This window comes from Onychostruthus taczanowskii, unplaced genomic scaffold (genome assembly GCF_017590055.1).
Source record: "Onychostruthus taczanowskii isolate IOZ18803 unplaced genomic scaffold, ASM1759005v1 scaffold72, whole genome shotgun sequence".
Classification (NCBI taxonomy): domain Eukaryota; kingdom Metazoa; phylum Chordata; class Aves; order Passeriformes; family Passeridae; genus Onychostruthus; species Onychostruthus taczanowskii.
Genome location: NW_024505008.1, coordinates 3012403 through 3029818, shown reverse-complemented (window position 1 = coordinate 3029818; position 17416 = coordinate 3012403). Strand labels below are relative to the sequence as shown.

Below are 17416 nucleotides of genomic sequence, written 5' to 3'. Positions count from 1 at the left end.
GCCTGTGATCATCCTTGCAACCCTCCTCTGTACTTCTTTTTAATTCTTCATATCGTTTTTGATATGGTGTCCAGACTTCATGCAGTGTTTAACATGAGGGCCCACATAATGAGTGGAATGACGATGTTTTTCTGTTTTGTTCTCAATACCTTGTAATTCCTAACATCCTATTTGCTTTGAGGATTTTTGTCTGCCATTGAGCACTCACTGATGTTCTCAGAGAACTACTCACAAGCACTCCAAGCTCTTCCCTGAGTTGCAATAGCTCATTTAGAGGCCACTGTTGTGTTTACAGAGTGAGTTATCTTCCCCATAATTTCGTATTTACCAGAACTGAATCTCCTGTCATTTAATCAGCCAGTTATTTAGCATCAATAAATAATTTCCCAAGTCATCATAATCAGCTTTAGGTTTAACTATCCCAAATAATTTTAGAAGGAAAAAAAACCAGAAAAGTTTGTTAGCTTGTATTAATTCATTTTTTCCTTTTGCTTACAGCTATGTCAGGTCTTAACAGCATTTCACAGGTAACAGTTTATTTCATGTGTAAAATACAAACACCTTTCTCCCCTTCTAACCAGTTAACTCTCAGGGGGACTACTTTCACCTGTGCTTTCTAAAAGCATTTAAGTTTGTGAAAGTTCACTGGAAATATCTGTACTCTTTTATTGACAAGATTTTTCTTCTTCATGTGATCTCTGACTACTGCAATGAATTCTGGATTTTTTTTAAAGAAACTTGTACTAGTTTTCCCCAATTTTCTGTTGTTATTATTGTTGTTGTCATTGTTATTGTGGTGGCGTTGTTGTTGTTAGCTGATTTCGGCAGTAAGTAAATACAAACTGGTTGTTCTGCAGCTTCATGTTTGACTTCTTATAGAACCCTAGGTTTTAAAAAAATCTCTTCCTGGAATTTATTTATTGTACAGTATATTAACTTGTCCTTGGGTCTCTATTGATATGACAAATTTCAAACCATTGCTCAGAATTATATCCTGTCTAGAAAAGAAAGTTAAGTTTGTGGGAATTGGACAAGTAGTATTGGAATTAATTATATCAGTATTTCTTATTTGACCTTGGTGTTCATTTTAGCTGCAGTGCCTCTACTACCTTATCAGCTCTTTTTTATTATTGACCTTTATAACTCTACCAAGCTCCTCAAATTTGGCTTTTCTGAACTTCCAGTGATTTTACATGTAACTTATCAACACTTACACTCTCTTCCAGTCACATCCTAAAAGCTGGTTTATTACTTTTACTAGTGTCCTTTACTAGTTTCAACTAGAGGCTATTGTGTCTTTATTTGGCAGTCTGTCAGTGGTGATTTAAACCTAGCTTTTACACAGCTTTAATTTTTCTCTTTTGTATATGCCTTCATAACCTATTTTTGACTGTGGTGAGGGCTAGCAACACATAACAGCCATTTCTGAAAAATGGTGTTCATATCTCATGTGAATTTTTCCACAATGCTCACAATTACACACCTGTGTATTTTGTGCTTTCTTATTTTGCTCCAAAATGCACTTAAATTATGACACTTCACAGAAGTTTTAAGTAATATATTTGAGAATAGCTTACATGTATTACTGAACAACTGTATCCATTGTCACTACACAATTTCTAAATACAAGAAATTAATCCAAAAGTGGGAACTAGCCAGGACCATTCGTCTTCCAAGCCAAGAAACCCGAACCTTAGAACCAGGCAGATGAATCACCACAGGTGTGACACAGGTGATGGAGGTGCTGTAGCACTTATCCCGAGTTTCTTCATCTTCATGCTTGGGAGCTAATTGATCAGCTTTAGCACTGCTCTACATATATGCATATTCTTCACAATCTTTTTTAGGAATCAAAGAAAGTCCTTTAGCCTTAAAATCCAGGCACTTTGAAGTTTATAAAAACCAACTTCACTTTGAAGTTTATAAAATACAGCTTCATGGTTTCACAGACGAAGTGTGACATGGCTTGAGAAGTCTTTTGATATGTTATCTTTCTGGAAGTACTTTTTGGACCAAAACTTCACCAAGAAAAAAAATTAGCCAAAAAGCTAGAGATTGTAACTAGCACTGCGCCAGGCAGACTGTCATGATGAACCCAATCCTATGCCTGTCTACACAGAAAAATCTGAAGTGGGGAAATGGTATCTCAGTCTTGGCTCGCAGGGCACTGGCGCAAGCACCAGGCTGGGAGTACTGCCCTTCGATTTCTCTGCGGGCTTTGTAGCTCAGCTCCTGCCATGACCATGAAACACTGAAAAAGCCCTTCTAGAAAACCATAAGTAGTTTGGTCAGGTCATCAAAATATTCCCTAAGCAACATTTAGCGAACGGAAATGGGAACAGTGAAATGTTGCAGAACTGTTAAGGCAAAAGACTCTCCTTCCATAGCCTAAACAGGTTTTCCTTTACTGAATATGAAGGTTCCTCTGAGAATGACAGCAATTCAAGATTTCAAAGAGCACAGAAATAATCCTTCATAATGATGGAAAATCTACATAGTGCTGTCACACTCCAGTCTTCCCTGCACTCTCCAATAGAGAATATAAAAATACCTGAACATCATCATATCACATCACATGTATTTATAAACACTCTGATATGTGGGGGAGCACTTCATCTTTCCAAGGGTTGATTAAATATTTTCACTAAGCAACAAAAGCATTTCATATTACATACATATTAAAAATTACTGAAAAAGCATTTTTAAAAAATGACTGAAGAGTATTTTACTGATACTGAATGTGAGTGTAGTCTGCTGCCTGCAAAGACATTTCTGTTCTCTACATCCAGCTGCAGACATCTCAAATATCCACAAATACTTTTCAGAAAGCTTATGGCGCTCCTATTAAAAGCACCACATTTAGAAAATTCTGGTATCTGGTAAGGTAAGTGTTATAAATATGAACGAGACCAAACTTTCTCAGGAGAAAGAGGTTTTCATTTATTTAAACAGCTACAAGGAACGGAATGCCCAGGACAGGCCCGAGCACTCACACAGCGACTCAAAACTAGACCAGTACATTATCCCCAAACGTACTGGGCTCTCCCCACAAAACACGCTTCCAAAAAGAAACAAGCCCCATCAAACTTCCCCCTTTTACAGCCCACTTTGAATCCAGGATTGGTGGATTTTGGATCCGCATGTTGATTGGTCCATTTCCAGGCTTCTCACTGGTCTTTAAAGCTGTTTGTTCTGGACCAATCATTTCTGCAGGGCATTGAATGATTGCTCAGATCTTCCATCCAATCTTCTTCAACCTCACTCTGCCCCACTGGACTGCCCTTCCACCAAACCCTGGACCCTTCCTCCAGCACATTCTAACTCCTACTTTTAACATAACACAATTAATACAATATAATTGAACTCTAACATAACTTTTACTTATACTATAAGGAAAGTTCAGTTGGAGAAATCAAACACGAGAAGTGAGGTGGAACGTATACACACGCAAAATGCAAAGACAGTGTCCTGAAACAATGCCCTGCACAGAGCCCTGGCACACCTTGTCTTTATATGAATATAGGATCACAGGATATGCTGGGTACATATTAAAAAAACTTTGCCCTTGGAAATGCCCTTATACTTACTGGAAGAGTTACTTTCTTCAAGTGGCATTCGTTCTGCAGTAGTTCATAAATGTATTTAGTAATGATCTGGAAGAAAAGAAAAAAATAGAAATGCCATCAGATACTACAACACATACAATAATGACATACACAGACAGATGACTTAAAGGCTAATTGGTTAAACTTTTAAGTACTTGTATATGTTTTGCCACTTTCCTGAATCCTCTACTGTATAAGTAATTATAGGACTTGGAGCTTTAGACATAAAATTCTCTCCATTTCACAGAAAAGACTTCTTGCCACTACAATGGGAGGGTAACTGTACCTGTGAGTCCATCATGCACTACTGTGTGCATAATTAGGTGAATAACCTCAAAACTAAGGTTTATAACCAATTAATATATACTCAGGGGGCAGAAGAAAGGCTATTATTGTAAAGATACTTGTAAAGCATTTTGTCTACTAGCAGATTTCTGGAATTCTCTCACCTCCAGGTTCACTTCATGAGAGCAGATTTGTAGCCACCCTCTGCTAAGTTACCTTGCCATTTCTACTCACTGAACAGGGGAGGTATGGGTCAAAGATTGCTAAATAGAAGAAAACACCATACAGATTGCCCACTATGGGGCAGTTTATGTCTGTTTTCCCCATACAGGAATAAAATTGACATTTCAATCCTGAAAACAAACGTATTGTTTCAGAAAGCAACAAAATGAAGAAAGAAAAAAAACCAAAAACCAAACAAAACACCAAAAAAGCCCACAAACAAAAAAAACCCCAAACAAACAAAAACAACATAAAAACCCAAACAAAACCACAACCCATCAGAAAACAAAAAAAATACGAAACCCACAAACTACACAAAAATCAACCCTGTTGCAACAAAAGACTTGCCCTCTTAAATGTAATAAAGTTGTTCACATTTCAAATTCTTGTCTCCTAATCTAGGGACTTTTTTTCTGCCCTTATATATTCTAAGAAAAATGGAGACGCAGATTAAGTAATTTCTAACTATAATTAATGTGGGAATTAAAGTGAGGAACAAACAGGCACTTCATCCATTTGAGGTTGTAAAAATGGGGTGGACATTACTGCCTGGATTTCAATGGCTATAAGAGTTTGGAAAAAAAATGAAGGCAAATTAAAAAGGTAAAATATAGGACTCATTTTAAGAGGCTGAAATGGTGCTTATCTTCTCTCTAAAGCTCAGGGAACGGTATTTAATTCCAGACAGTACAAGATCTAAGTCTCAGAATATTAATCCAAGAATATCTGGGTACAAACCCAGAAAATATTCTTTAGATTACCACTTCAAGGCCACAATTACATCCATCTGAACCCACAGTGTATTAAGCCCCAACAGAAACATTGCTGTTACAAAGGTCTCAAGCGATGGCATCTTAACTAAACACTATCATCCAAGCAAGTAGGAGCCAGGGTGTCATAAACTTCAAATTTCATTTTCCAAATGTACAATTACAAAAAGAAGTTTCAATGAAGTCCAAAAGTTTTTATTACGTAAATGAGAGGAAACACAATATGCAAATGTTTGGAACACATATGAACAAACTGAAGTACCAATGAAAGCTAATTAAAAATGTTGGTATATGCCCCTCCTTTCCCTTCTCTAAAACCCCAAATCTTTATTAGGATTGTAAGAATTCTTTCTGATCCTGCTCAAATACATTTATTGGTAGAATTATTTCAAACAACTTTATGGTTTACAGAAAATCAGTCCTTCTGAACATTATTATCTACACAGAAACTGCATTTGGAGAAGGAATTCAGCTGCAAGCGATGAGTTGATTTAAGACATGTTTATCCCCAAAGCAGTATGCTTGGAACACGCATACAGTGTAATTTTATCTTCAGGGCCAAACTTTTTATGGTTCACCGAAATCGACTGCAGTGTAACACCAACCAGTAAAGCAGTTAAGTTCCTGCAGTCTCAAATGCTAATGTTGTACTGACATTAAAGTGAGTATAATGATAACACGGACTACAAAATAGAAATTTTGTTTTTAACTCCCAATTCAGGCATCTACTCACCATTAAAATCACTAAAAGAAAACTTGGAAGAGAAAAACTGCTATGCAGAAAATATACTTTAGACACCACTTGTGAAAGTCTACCCTATTTACATCTGTTTGCATCTATTTCTTCTATTCTTTCTCATTTATTTAGACTTGTGTCTTGAGAGCAGAAATAAACCTTTACTCATTTTTTCCACATCCCATCTCAATGGGGCTGTCATTCTAACTGACTCTTTAAGCACTATTCTAATACAATAAAGAGCAATACAGCCTTAAAAATGAGAGTGTTGAATCAGTAGAACACTGGTGTGCCAAAGACTTAACCTGATGAATGCTTTCAATAAAAGCAAACATAAAGAAAGATACAGGAGGAGGAGGCTCACATGCAAAGTCTGAGATTATCATCTTCAGACAGCTCAGCACCTGGATGGTCTGAATTGCCCAGGGAGATTTCAGGAAAAAACACCATAAAAAACCCCCTCAAACAAAACAACCCCTAAAACTGCTCCACTACATATATATATATATATATGTGTATAATGTGTGTGTGTGTGTGTGTGTACATAGCCACAGAATGGGTTGAAGGCTTTTTTGCAGTAGATCAACATGTTTAGGGATATCCTAGCAATGGATGGTACACTATCAGTCTTAAATGATGGAAACTGATACACAAGATTTCTTGAAGTGCCATCCAAGTCCAAAGTTTTCCAGATTTGAAAACATCACTAATGGTCAGACTTCCTGCATTCTACCATAGATGTGCCTGGAAAACTTGACAAAATTTGGTCCTGCCTAGGAAAATCTAGCAAAATTCTGTCCTATCTAGGAATATGGGTGCAAGTACTGAAAATGCTATACATCCAACACTATCTTTCGATTTTAATGCTTTTAACAACTCCTTCTGATTTTATGGCTGATGATTAAAAAAAGAAAATTATTAAAATACCTTTCCTACAGGAAGTAAAAAGAAAAGCAAACCGTGTGTTATTTTTTACATAGAACTAGTTAGACTATTTCAAATCTATACAATTTATATAAACACAGCTTCTCTAAGTAGCAGTATTATCTTGTGCATGCTAGTGTTCTACATTTAACATCTGAAAACTATTGTAGAAACTACTGTAGAATGTTGAGAAGTGTTTTTTGACTTCTTGCATGAGTAGGTGGTTCTGGTTACACTCTATGAACTATCCTGGAATAATTACTCCTCAGTCACACAGCTGCTCATCACTGCAGGTGTATCATGAGAGAGGCTGATCAATTCAGTCCTGCATCAATAAACCAGCTGAACTATCAAGTAACAAATTGTTTAGATCCAGAGATTCTTAATGCAAACTGTAACACTTACTCAAGAGCCCTATTGACGTTAGTCATGCTAACCTGGGATAGCTGTACTTTTTCTAAGGCTCTTGAAACTGGTTAAGGTGTGCCAAAGCTGTAAGCAGAATACTGCACTGTAATACAAGGTAATAAGGTGGCCAGAAAGCAGGCATCACTGTATCCAAGACTGCAAAGAAACAAGAACCAATAGTAAGACCTGCCCACAGTTTATGAAATTAATTGCCTGATAAATGGAGAAGAAACTGACAGTTTTGTATTTCTTGTATGAGACACTGAAAGCTTCCACCTCATATTAGAGTATTTCTGTACTTCATTCATATCCAAGTGCCGTCTATCAGGAAAATACATCCCAAATAAGACAAATATCTGAAATTAAAACTATCAAGGTGTTCTTACTGACTGTTGAGCGAACTGGAGGAAGGGAAAAAAAAAAAGAAACACAAATACAAAAAAAATTCCATGCCTCTCATGACTTGCTCTGATAGCAAGGGAGACATCCTTTCCATGGAAAGCCTAACACTTTGGCTGTCCAAAAAAGGTTGCACTCAAACTGAATAATAGAGGAAATTTTCTTCCCAGACCAAAGCAGTCTTGTCTGGAAGGATTCTACATTGCTTGCATTTCAAATTGCTCTCATTGAGCAGAGGAGCCCTTGTTCTGCTTTCCCTAAGCCTGAGAAACTTCTGCCCTAAATGAAATCACAGCTATTCTAATTTTGTTGCACTAAAAAAATTCCCATAATGAAGGCAAGCTGATGAGAGCAGGGATCACAGCTGAGTAGAACACATCCTGGGCACTAAAACCAAGTATATTATCCTTGGTATATTAAAAGCACAAGTATCTAATCTCTGCTGTCATTTCTTTGTTGTGTTTTCCTTCATCTATGGTTGAGAGCCTTAATACATATGGTTCAGGAGTGGAACCAATCTTCAGTGCTCACAAGCGCCTTTCTGAGGAGCTTAAAATAAGTCAGTCATGATTTATGTTGGATATAACAGAGAATCCCTCCAGAAGTACCTTTTCAAAGTGCCAGTGGTCTCAAATACATAATCTGCAAAGTCCAATAGCCTTAGGGATAACTGGGGGATAGACCTATGTCATGGCCAGTGAGCCTTCATATGGATCCAGAAAACAGGCTATTTTAATCACAAAGAAATTAAATTTAATGTCTTGGACAGAAAGCAAAAAGAACAGAGAGAAGCACCTGAGGTTTTACCCTTGCATTGCGAAATATTCTGCACAATGATAGCAGGAATATAATGCTGCATACACTCTGCAGAGCAAAAGTGAAACAACAGTTGGAAACCTAGCTCTGGTATACACCAGATATGTGGTTTATGGGTTCTGGTATACATATATATGTAATATATTAATATTACAAGTGTAATATAAATTAATTGTCAAGATCCTGGCTTCCTACAACATATGTTATTTTGAGACTACGGTTCATAGAGAGAACTTTCTTACAGATTGTTTTCAATGACCAAAAGCATTAAGAAATTTTGTTATCAGTCTAATTTGTGAAATCCTTGCAATACAGCATTCTGAAACTACACGATCAAAAGATTCATACCTGTATAGAAGTATGTGAAAACAGAAATTAAAGACTAAGAACCAGTGAAAGCATAAGTTCCAAAAATCATAAAGGTACTGAAGTCTAAATAGAATTAGAAATGGAGACAGGTACCAAAGAGACACTTCAATGCATTAAGTATAGGACGCCTTTAAACAGAGTCTGGAAAAGAGCACTGAAAAAAGAAATCCTACAAAGCAAGGAGGCAATTCCAGAATAACTCAGTTTAAAATAATAACCCCTCCACTTTAAGACTGTAATACATTGAAAAAAGCCTTGTACCACATTCTACAAACAACCAAAAACCAGCATGGCATTCATGAGGAAGGGCAGAATTACAGCTGACCCACTAGTGAACTTTTCCATAACAGAGACTGCCACGTACACAGACAACAGGTCACAACTCAATGACTTGATTAAGAACACCTACATCCTAATCCAGAGGAGCTGCTTCAGTACATACCATGCTGGGACTCAGTGAAGTGCACTGAGCCTTGCCCGTCAAGTTCCCCTCCCATGCTGTGCTTTACAACCCAAGTCCTCTAAATTCTTTTCTTCTCTCCCCCACGAATGTGCTCCCACTTTCAAAACTAACCATGGCTACCCATCCAAAGACTACATACGCAAATCTAAACATATACAAATGGAACTGCAAGCCTGCTGCAGAGGAAAAATAAGAAAAAAGACAAAGTAAATTACTCAAACTTGCAAAATGTTTTCTCAAGTGAATTCTCAGCTAAAAATATACTAAAAAATCAGCAAAAGCCTGTATGATTTATGGCCTCACTTCTAACCTGGCATCTATCAGATGTCATTGGAAATCATTACCATGCAACCAACAGCCATGGATTCACAACAGATGTGAGGAATCCCTAGGCTAGCACAAACCACAAAGTCTCTTTTGAAGACAGTCAAATGCCATGTCCCCCTCTTTCCCCATATGTGCATCGCTCATGACCAAAATCCCAACAACCCTGTCAAATGTCAGGTGTACAGTTAGCACATGATAAAGAAAAAAACACATGTGACACAACAAAGGAAAAGGTGCATGAGATCGGTTGACATTACAATCACTCCCACGACAGAGTACAGGTTACAAGACCTAGGAGAAATTATGAGGAACCACAAACTGTCCACTCCATTGCCTACTCCTACACACTTGTAGCAGATTTTGGGGAAAAAAAGAAAATAGACAAAACTATAGATTAAATATATCCTTATGGTGGACCAGATCCAGCTGGACGGATCTGAGATTTCCCATATTATATTTCTCATCTGCAGATACTCAAAACAGAAACAAGAAAGTCATCATCACTATTTCTACTCTTCCTATCACTTTTCACTGCTAAATATGAACGGAGACAGAATTACTCTCTCAAAGTAAAGAATGGCTACTTCCCATCATGAGGGAGATGTGTTGGCAACAACACACTTAGTGGATAGAGGCTTCTGCCTCCAAAGATGCCAGCTTGTGAAAAAACACTCATTAAACATTCTGTCAGATAACTTTTCAGTAATTTTTAAAGACAGTTTTCAAAGTAAATCACAGTGAAGAGAGTAAGAGAATCAAATGACAATAATTTTAGTTGCATGTTTTTATGAGTGGCCAGGTTTCTCAGAATAATAGAGCTAGTATATTTAAGTAGACTCTAGCTGAATAATAAAACATAGCTGAATTGGCATTTTCCTTCTTGACAGACTTCTCGATTTTCCTAAGTCTTATCATAAAAGGGGTTAGTACATTGTTAGTGTCACTAGTAGTTTACTATTCCTCCAATAACATTCTGAGTTAACTGTATTTTAACCTCAGTTTAATCTCCTACATGAACAAACATTACAAGAAAAAAAGGGGGGAAAATAGAATAAAAATTCTTAGTGGTATTTTTAGTTTAGAATCACTGAAGTCTGACCATTTCTACGCTCTGCAGAATGTCACTCCGTCATAACTTCATATACTTGAAGTGAAGAAAAATGCAAGGGTTTGTTTTCCTCTCTTTAGAGATACAAAACTAATGTGACCTTAGGTTTATTTATCACCTCTCATCCTGTGACAGAGCTACAGCTGAACATCACCAGTTCTCCTGAGAAATCCATGTATGGATGTAAAAAAGTCAGCCTTGCTTATTCTTTTTTTGTGAAATTGTGTCTTTGACTGAATTTCATACAGGACACCAGCTGATTCACCATCAGCTCCTTAGACCTCTGAAATCATTTTAAGTAATAATTTACACCTGACATAACACATTACCATCTTTTAGATCTAAGTTTCCCAAAAATGGACCTTCCATGGGCATAAAAAAGATACCATTTTCAAATAATTTATATTCAACATAAGAGATTAGACTCCTTAGAACTATTAGTATTTTCTAATAACTTCACAGCAGAGTACAGAAGCTGGGGGTTTTGTAACTTATCTTAAAAACAAACAAATATAAAACACTAGAAGCAATGTCATCACAAGTAAAGTATAAAACACTAGAAGCAATGCCATGACAAGTAATGGATTTTGTTATTTTATAAAATTTGTCTCCTCTTTGGTAATAGGCACTCCAATGCATGAAGAGAAAATAAGTACAGAGGGAAACAATCCCTATAACATACAGTAGTTATAGACTAAAAAAAGACTAAAGTAGTAGTTATAGACTAAAAACCCACAATGTTTTCCTCTTCACAGTGTAAGAGCAATAATGTTCAGTGAAACAAATGCAAAATTAACTCCAACTGACTGCCCTACAGCAAATCTCAAGTGGTGGGACTGACCTGAGGCTTGTTACTGTGGCGGCCATAGCCTTGGTTGAATGAGCTTTATTTTGACCCTGAGGTGACAAACCTGCCAATACGTACTAATGAGAGATGCAATGAACTTTTTGACATACTGCTCTTTGATAGACTTACCTAAGAACTGGGACAAACAAACAAACAAAAACAAAAAAAACAAACACACAAAAAAACCTTCACTATCACCATTCTAGAACAAAAGACCCTGAAAGCTGAATGGACTTTCTAAAGCCCCAGTTCATTGCAGACTAAAAAAGGGAAAAAAATTAGAGAAAGAAAATCAATGGTATTTTAAAAATCCACAAAGACCTCACTTGGATTATAGTGTGGGAGAACAATTCATTAAGACGGAACTGACATTATCTCTATGTGGTTTCTTGTGTTTTCTACTGGAAGCAATTCAATTCAATCTTCATACGCACTTGTGATATTCTGTATTTTGAGCTGACTGATCACAACTAACATCTCAAGGTCTTTTGAGAGAATTAAATGAAAGACAACAGGGATTTGTCATGAGTGCAGCACATACTGTTGATCTGATTTAACCCAACGTTTTGTTACATGGTCTTTGCTGACACCTGTTGGTTTATTTTTTTGTTTTCCTTTTTTTTCCTTTTTAAGAGAAGCATCTCTAATTTTAGAAACCACTTGACAATTATTTGGCTTTAGAAATGGCTTAATTACTAAGTCCATCTTATGGAAATGCTCCGTTTTTTTAAAAAATATACATACATATGCATATATATATATATATATATATCTCAATACTAAGCAGATGATTCAATCAAGCATCTGCACTACAAGCAATTAAACATCAGCAGAAACCAAGACACGTGACCCAAGGTGAGACAAGAAACATAATGATTAAAAGATTGCAAAAGAAAACAGGAAACTAATAAAAGCTCAAAAGTTTAACAGTGGAACAAATTTAAATGAAGATTATGAATACAATTCAATACTCCAGTCCTATCTATATAGCTACAACTATCTTATCTCTAAATTTCATAGTAGAGATGAGTTATGAAAAGAGATCTGGAAGCAAGTGCAGTTCTGATTATTCCAACTATTATGGAAAAACCCATTATTAAGGTGGTGAGGCAGTGCTACAGTTTCAAAAGGTTAAAAATCCATGTGAAAACCAACTGACATAGCAGATTACCACAGTTAAAGCCCACCAGCTTTTGCAGTCACGAACAAAAAAACCAGTGATGTGTCATGCATCATCTAATTCTGCCACCTTTCATTGCTCAGCAGAAATGGCCAGATAAATATTCACAGATGGATTGAAGGATTAATTTTATGTAAATCCAGAGCAGAACTATAAATAACACCTTCTTCTCATAGAAAGATGTCTTCACCATTTTGCCTCTGTGCTCCAGAATACTAGTGGGTCAAAATAAACAGGATTTACTTACTTTTAACCGAAAAGGACTCCTTTTCTCCAGCCTAAGCAACCCCAACTCCTTCAGAAGCTCCTCATACAACTTCTGCTGATGCTAAAAACCTTTAGGCATCCACATCTTCCCACAGATTTGTGAACCTCTGTGTAGCACAGCTGGTCACTACCTACCTCCTCCTGGATTACAGGGCATCTACTCTGCTCCTTGACCCTGTCTAGCAGCTCACGAGGCCAGTTGTCCTGAGGCTAACCAGTTTTACTGTTGAACACTGAAACTAAGGTGAAATACACCAGCCTTTTCCTCATCTTTGGTGACCATTTTCATCCCCTAGCATTCAATAAAGAATGGAGTTTTTTCCTTTGTCCTTTTTTTTATTAAAGTATTTATAAAACACTTGTTATTATTCTTTACAGAAGCGGCCAGATTAACTTCTAATGGAGCTTCTGCCTCTCTGATTTTATTTCTGCATGACCTAACAACATCCTTGAATGCTTCCTGAGTTGCCCACTCCTTTTTCAACCTTTTTTTTTTTTTTTTCCTCTTGAGTTCTTGTGAAAACTCCCTGCTCAGCCAGGCCAGTTTTCTTCCCCACTGGCTTCTCTTTCAGCACACAGGGATGGCCTGCTCCTGCACCTACAAGATATATTTCTTGAAGTATGTCCACTTTCCTGGACCACTTTGTTTTTAAGGGCTGCTTCTCAGGGAAATTTCTGGATCAATCCCATGAATAGGACAAAGTCCATCCTCTGGAAATACAGGCTAGAAATTTTGTTGAGGCCCCTCCCTACTTCACCAAGAATTGCAAACTTTATAATTTTGTGGTTGCTGTGCTCAAGATGACCACCACATCTCCCACCAGCTCCTCTCTGTTTGCAAACAGCAGGTCTAGCAGAACTCACCCCTGGCAGGCTCGCTCACCATCTGGGACAAGAAGATCTCCTCTTGAACTCCAAGAACCCCTAGACTGCCTCTTTTCCGCTGTGTTGAGTTCCCAGCAGATGCCTGGCAGGTTAAATCTCCTACAAGAACAAGCGCTGGCAATCTTGAAACATCCTCCAGCTGCTTACATAGTAACTCATCCATCTCTTCATCCTGGTGGTCTGGAGGAGACTCGCACCACGATATCAGGCTTGATGGCCTTTCTCTGATTCTTACCAATGGCACTTGGGTAAGGTGTTGAGACATGCAGTTGTAAGGCCTCCTTAAACAGTTTTCTACTTCACTCAGAGCAGGAGCTTGAAACTGCTTTTCCCATAATTAAAGCTAAGGTCAAAACCTGACAGCATGTAGAAAGCAGCATGTTTGGTACCAAAAATGGAAAGAAGACAGCTGCATATGAACAGCTTTCAAACTTTTCACAGAGTTTAAATATTATCCTGAAGTGCCATAAAAGTAGGTCAACATTGCCTAGAGCAATTAATTCTTTTGGATTTAACTACGGAGCAAGAGATTAAAACAACCGTTCTTTCTTCTCTCGGTCTATGTCACATTCTGACTGTAACAGTCTTGACAATCAGAACCCTTCCCATAGGATTAGGTAACAGCTACAGAGGATTTATGATGCTTCTTCTAAAGTTTTCATACAAACTTCACAAAACTTAAGTGAATAATTACATATGACCACCCTACAAATCTTGAAAACCAGCACATTTTCTACCCTAGAAGTCAGCTTCACAGCCATCCTGTAAGCCTAGCTCCATCTACCATGGGTTACCTCTTGCACTTCACCAAAGTTTCATCTAGGATCTCCTTTACACCTGGAAGCTCCACCACTAGAGTAGGCAGATAGACCTGTAGCTATTATAATGGTTAGGATGTTCCTGTGTAAAGCCACTCTACACATTTTTAGTGGATCAGCCTGATATAACTTTGCAACTTAACAAATTATTTCTATTAAAGACTGATACAACTGATACAGCTTTACTGACAATATCAGTGCTCTGCTAAGTGTTAATAAAAATATCCCCAGAAAAATGAAATGTATAGGTATCTTGTTGAAAATACAGAAAGCATAGAAGTCTTGCAAAGCTGAAAATCCTGTGAAAGAGAACAAGTTCTTCTGGAGTTCTGCAATTGAAAATCAAAATATTTTAGAAGAGATGCTTCTAAATGAAGCAGTAGATGCTTCTAGATGAAGGCAGTAAATCTACATATCTGTTTTTCAAAAAGCTCATGCTGAAAAAGCAGGAAAATTCTTTGTCTTTCATGGAAACTTTTAAGATCACTAATGGAAACTTGACCTAACACTCACAAGAGAAAGGTGCACCAACTTGTTTCATCACACATACTGACTGGTGTTCTGCCTAAGCACTACTTAAATATATATTTATTTTGTTCACACAGTTATCAAAAAACCGTTTTTTTTCACCACTCCTTGAACAGAAAACAAGTCAACTAGCTACCTAGCTACCATTTTACTTCCTTGCTGTAAAATGTCTGCTAGATTTTGGAGTTTGCTACTGTGCTCATTCTTTTTAAATAGAAACAATTAATAAGCCAAATGATAATTCACCTTCATTCTGCTGTGCAATAAATAATAAATGTTGGGGTTTTTCCAAACCACAAAAAAAAAAAAAAAAAAAAAAAAAAAAAAAAAAAAAAAAAAAAAAAAAAAAGATACATGCAGGTAGATTAGCTGTAGCTTTAATTTCAGCTACATGAAAATGGCTGGTACAAAATTTTATTAAGAACTGAGTTCTTTTATTAAGAACTGGCATATAAACCCAGAATGGCAAGAATGGTTCTAATTGAAGTAAAGCTGCTGAAGGTTTTATTTTTAAAAAGCTCATGATGAACTCATTGAAACACTCCCCCTATTCCAATTTTTGTCTTCTTTTTAACAATTAGTACCATTCTTTGAATTGCAGCAAGTTACAAGTGCTTTATAAACAACCATCTGCCTTATTGTATCTTTTCTGCTTTTCACTGTTTATCAATTAAAAAATGTAAAACACATTTATCAACAACGTAACAAACTCCCATCTGGGTTTATGAGATGCTCATCATTTCTTTCAAAAATTATGCTAACAATAATTATAAAACTATCTCTGAACCTTTCGAGAACTGCCATGTTACTCTGATGAACCAACGTACTGCCAATTGCTGCCTGCAAACCAGAAGAGTTCACTGAAGCACATCTGACAATCATGCCACTAAAAAGTCTTCACAAACACCAGATTTTGAAAGCTGATTTAGCATATGCAAATGAATATACTGCATGTAATGAAGATTCATATTTAAATTTCCGTAGGTACTGTTAAGTAGTCCTGAATCCGAGCTGTCCATTTACTTCACTCAGAAAAAAGAAATGCTGAAAATTAACAAACTGTTAAAAGCTCACATCTTCATAAAATTACAAAGACTGTACACACATTTAACTTTTTTTCAGCTGCCTCCACTAACTTTCTCTATTATCAGAAACATTGATTCAAAAATGGGAAAAGGACTGGAACTTTCTAGAAACTTATTACTTAGAGCTTATTAGATAGAAATTCAGTATCATGCCCCAAATTTTATTTGTTTTACCTAATTTGTTTAAAGTCTCGTTTCCCATTTTTCTATTTCACTTATCTAGCAAAAATTGAAAATAATCAAACCAGTATGAAAAACCACCTATAACATATAGGGCATGGATTCCTAAAGTATTGCACTTATAACTCCTTTGCCATCCATAAAGTGATAAGGCTCGTTTAGGCTCTTCCTTCCGCTGGTATGCCTAAGAGTCTCTGTTCCACATAGATTCTTCTCTGTACAGTAAGAAATGAGATCACATCATCACATATTTTAAAGATCCTGGCTAATCTCTCTCTTCTGCCTACCTTTATATTTTTGTCCAAACACTGCAACCATAAGTGTTTTTTGTGACATGGACTCCACTGGAAAATTTTGCTAAAGCAAAAAACGTTCTGCAATATTCATTAGTAGCTGGGTGTCCTGGTCTGGCAAGGACAGGGTTAATTTTTGCAGTAGCCTAGAGGGGGCATGGCTGGGACCACCTCACATCATTGCTATGCCATCAGGAGGGGACTCTCCTGCAGGGAGAAGGGGTCTCTTCTGGTTAGGGTACCATGGCTGCCACAGGGTCAGGTCCAGCTCCATAGTGAACATTTGACATGTAAATCATAACACTACTGCTGATATTTTATATTAAAAAAACCAAAACAAACAAAAACCAGTTGTTACTTTTTTTTTTTTGCCTGTCACTATTCAATTTCTTCAATAAACTGTTATATTTTTTCACTTACATCTACTCATATTAATTTCTCCTTATTGCCTAAATTAAGAGGTACCTCATTTTAGATTGTCCCTCTTAAATTGTCTTAAACCAAGACAATGATAACTAAATCAGCTACATATCTGCTTTTCATTACAACAAAACTGTTCTAAAATAAAACTTATTTATATATACTTACAAACACTGATGACTCTGTCACTCAAATCAGTTCCAAGGAGGGTTCCAAGAACCTGCATTACCCTCACCTTCAAGGACAGGTTGTAATAGAGGATATTTCAAGGACCCCAAAAGGCTATTGTTAGACTTTTGGGAGAGCTGTGGAGACAGAGGAAGTTAGACAGCTGAATATCTTGCCTGGTCTCTCAGAGGACCCTTCTGCTCTGGGACTGCTAGGGTTGAAGAACAACAGGTATCAATCACTATCACAGCAGTGCACCATTGATAACACTACTCCAGCCGGGACTCTGTGAACCCCAGCCATGAGATGGGTT

General features: G+C 36.9%; 1 protein-coding gene across 4 annotated transcripts in view; it reads right to left on the bottom strand.

The window, feature by feature from the left end:
- The window catches only part of FAM172A (family with sequence similarity 172 member A), a 250086-nt gene that overhangs the window by 197349 nt on the left and 35321 nt on the right, over positions 1-17416 (bottom strand). For all 4 annotated transcript variants that reach the window (XM_041422212.1, XM_041422213.1, XM_041422214.1 and 1 more), the window contains exon 5: positions 3588-3653. In XM_041422212.1, the coding sequence (XP_041278146.1) occupies positions 3588-3653 (66 nt within the window). The remainder of the gene's footprint in view (positions 1-3587; positions 3654-17416) is intronic.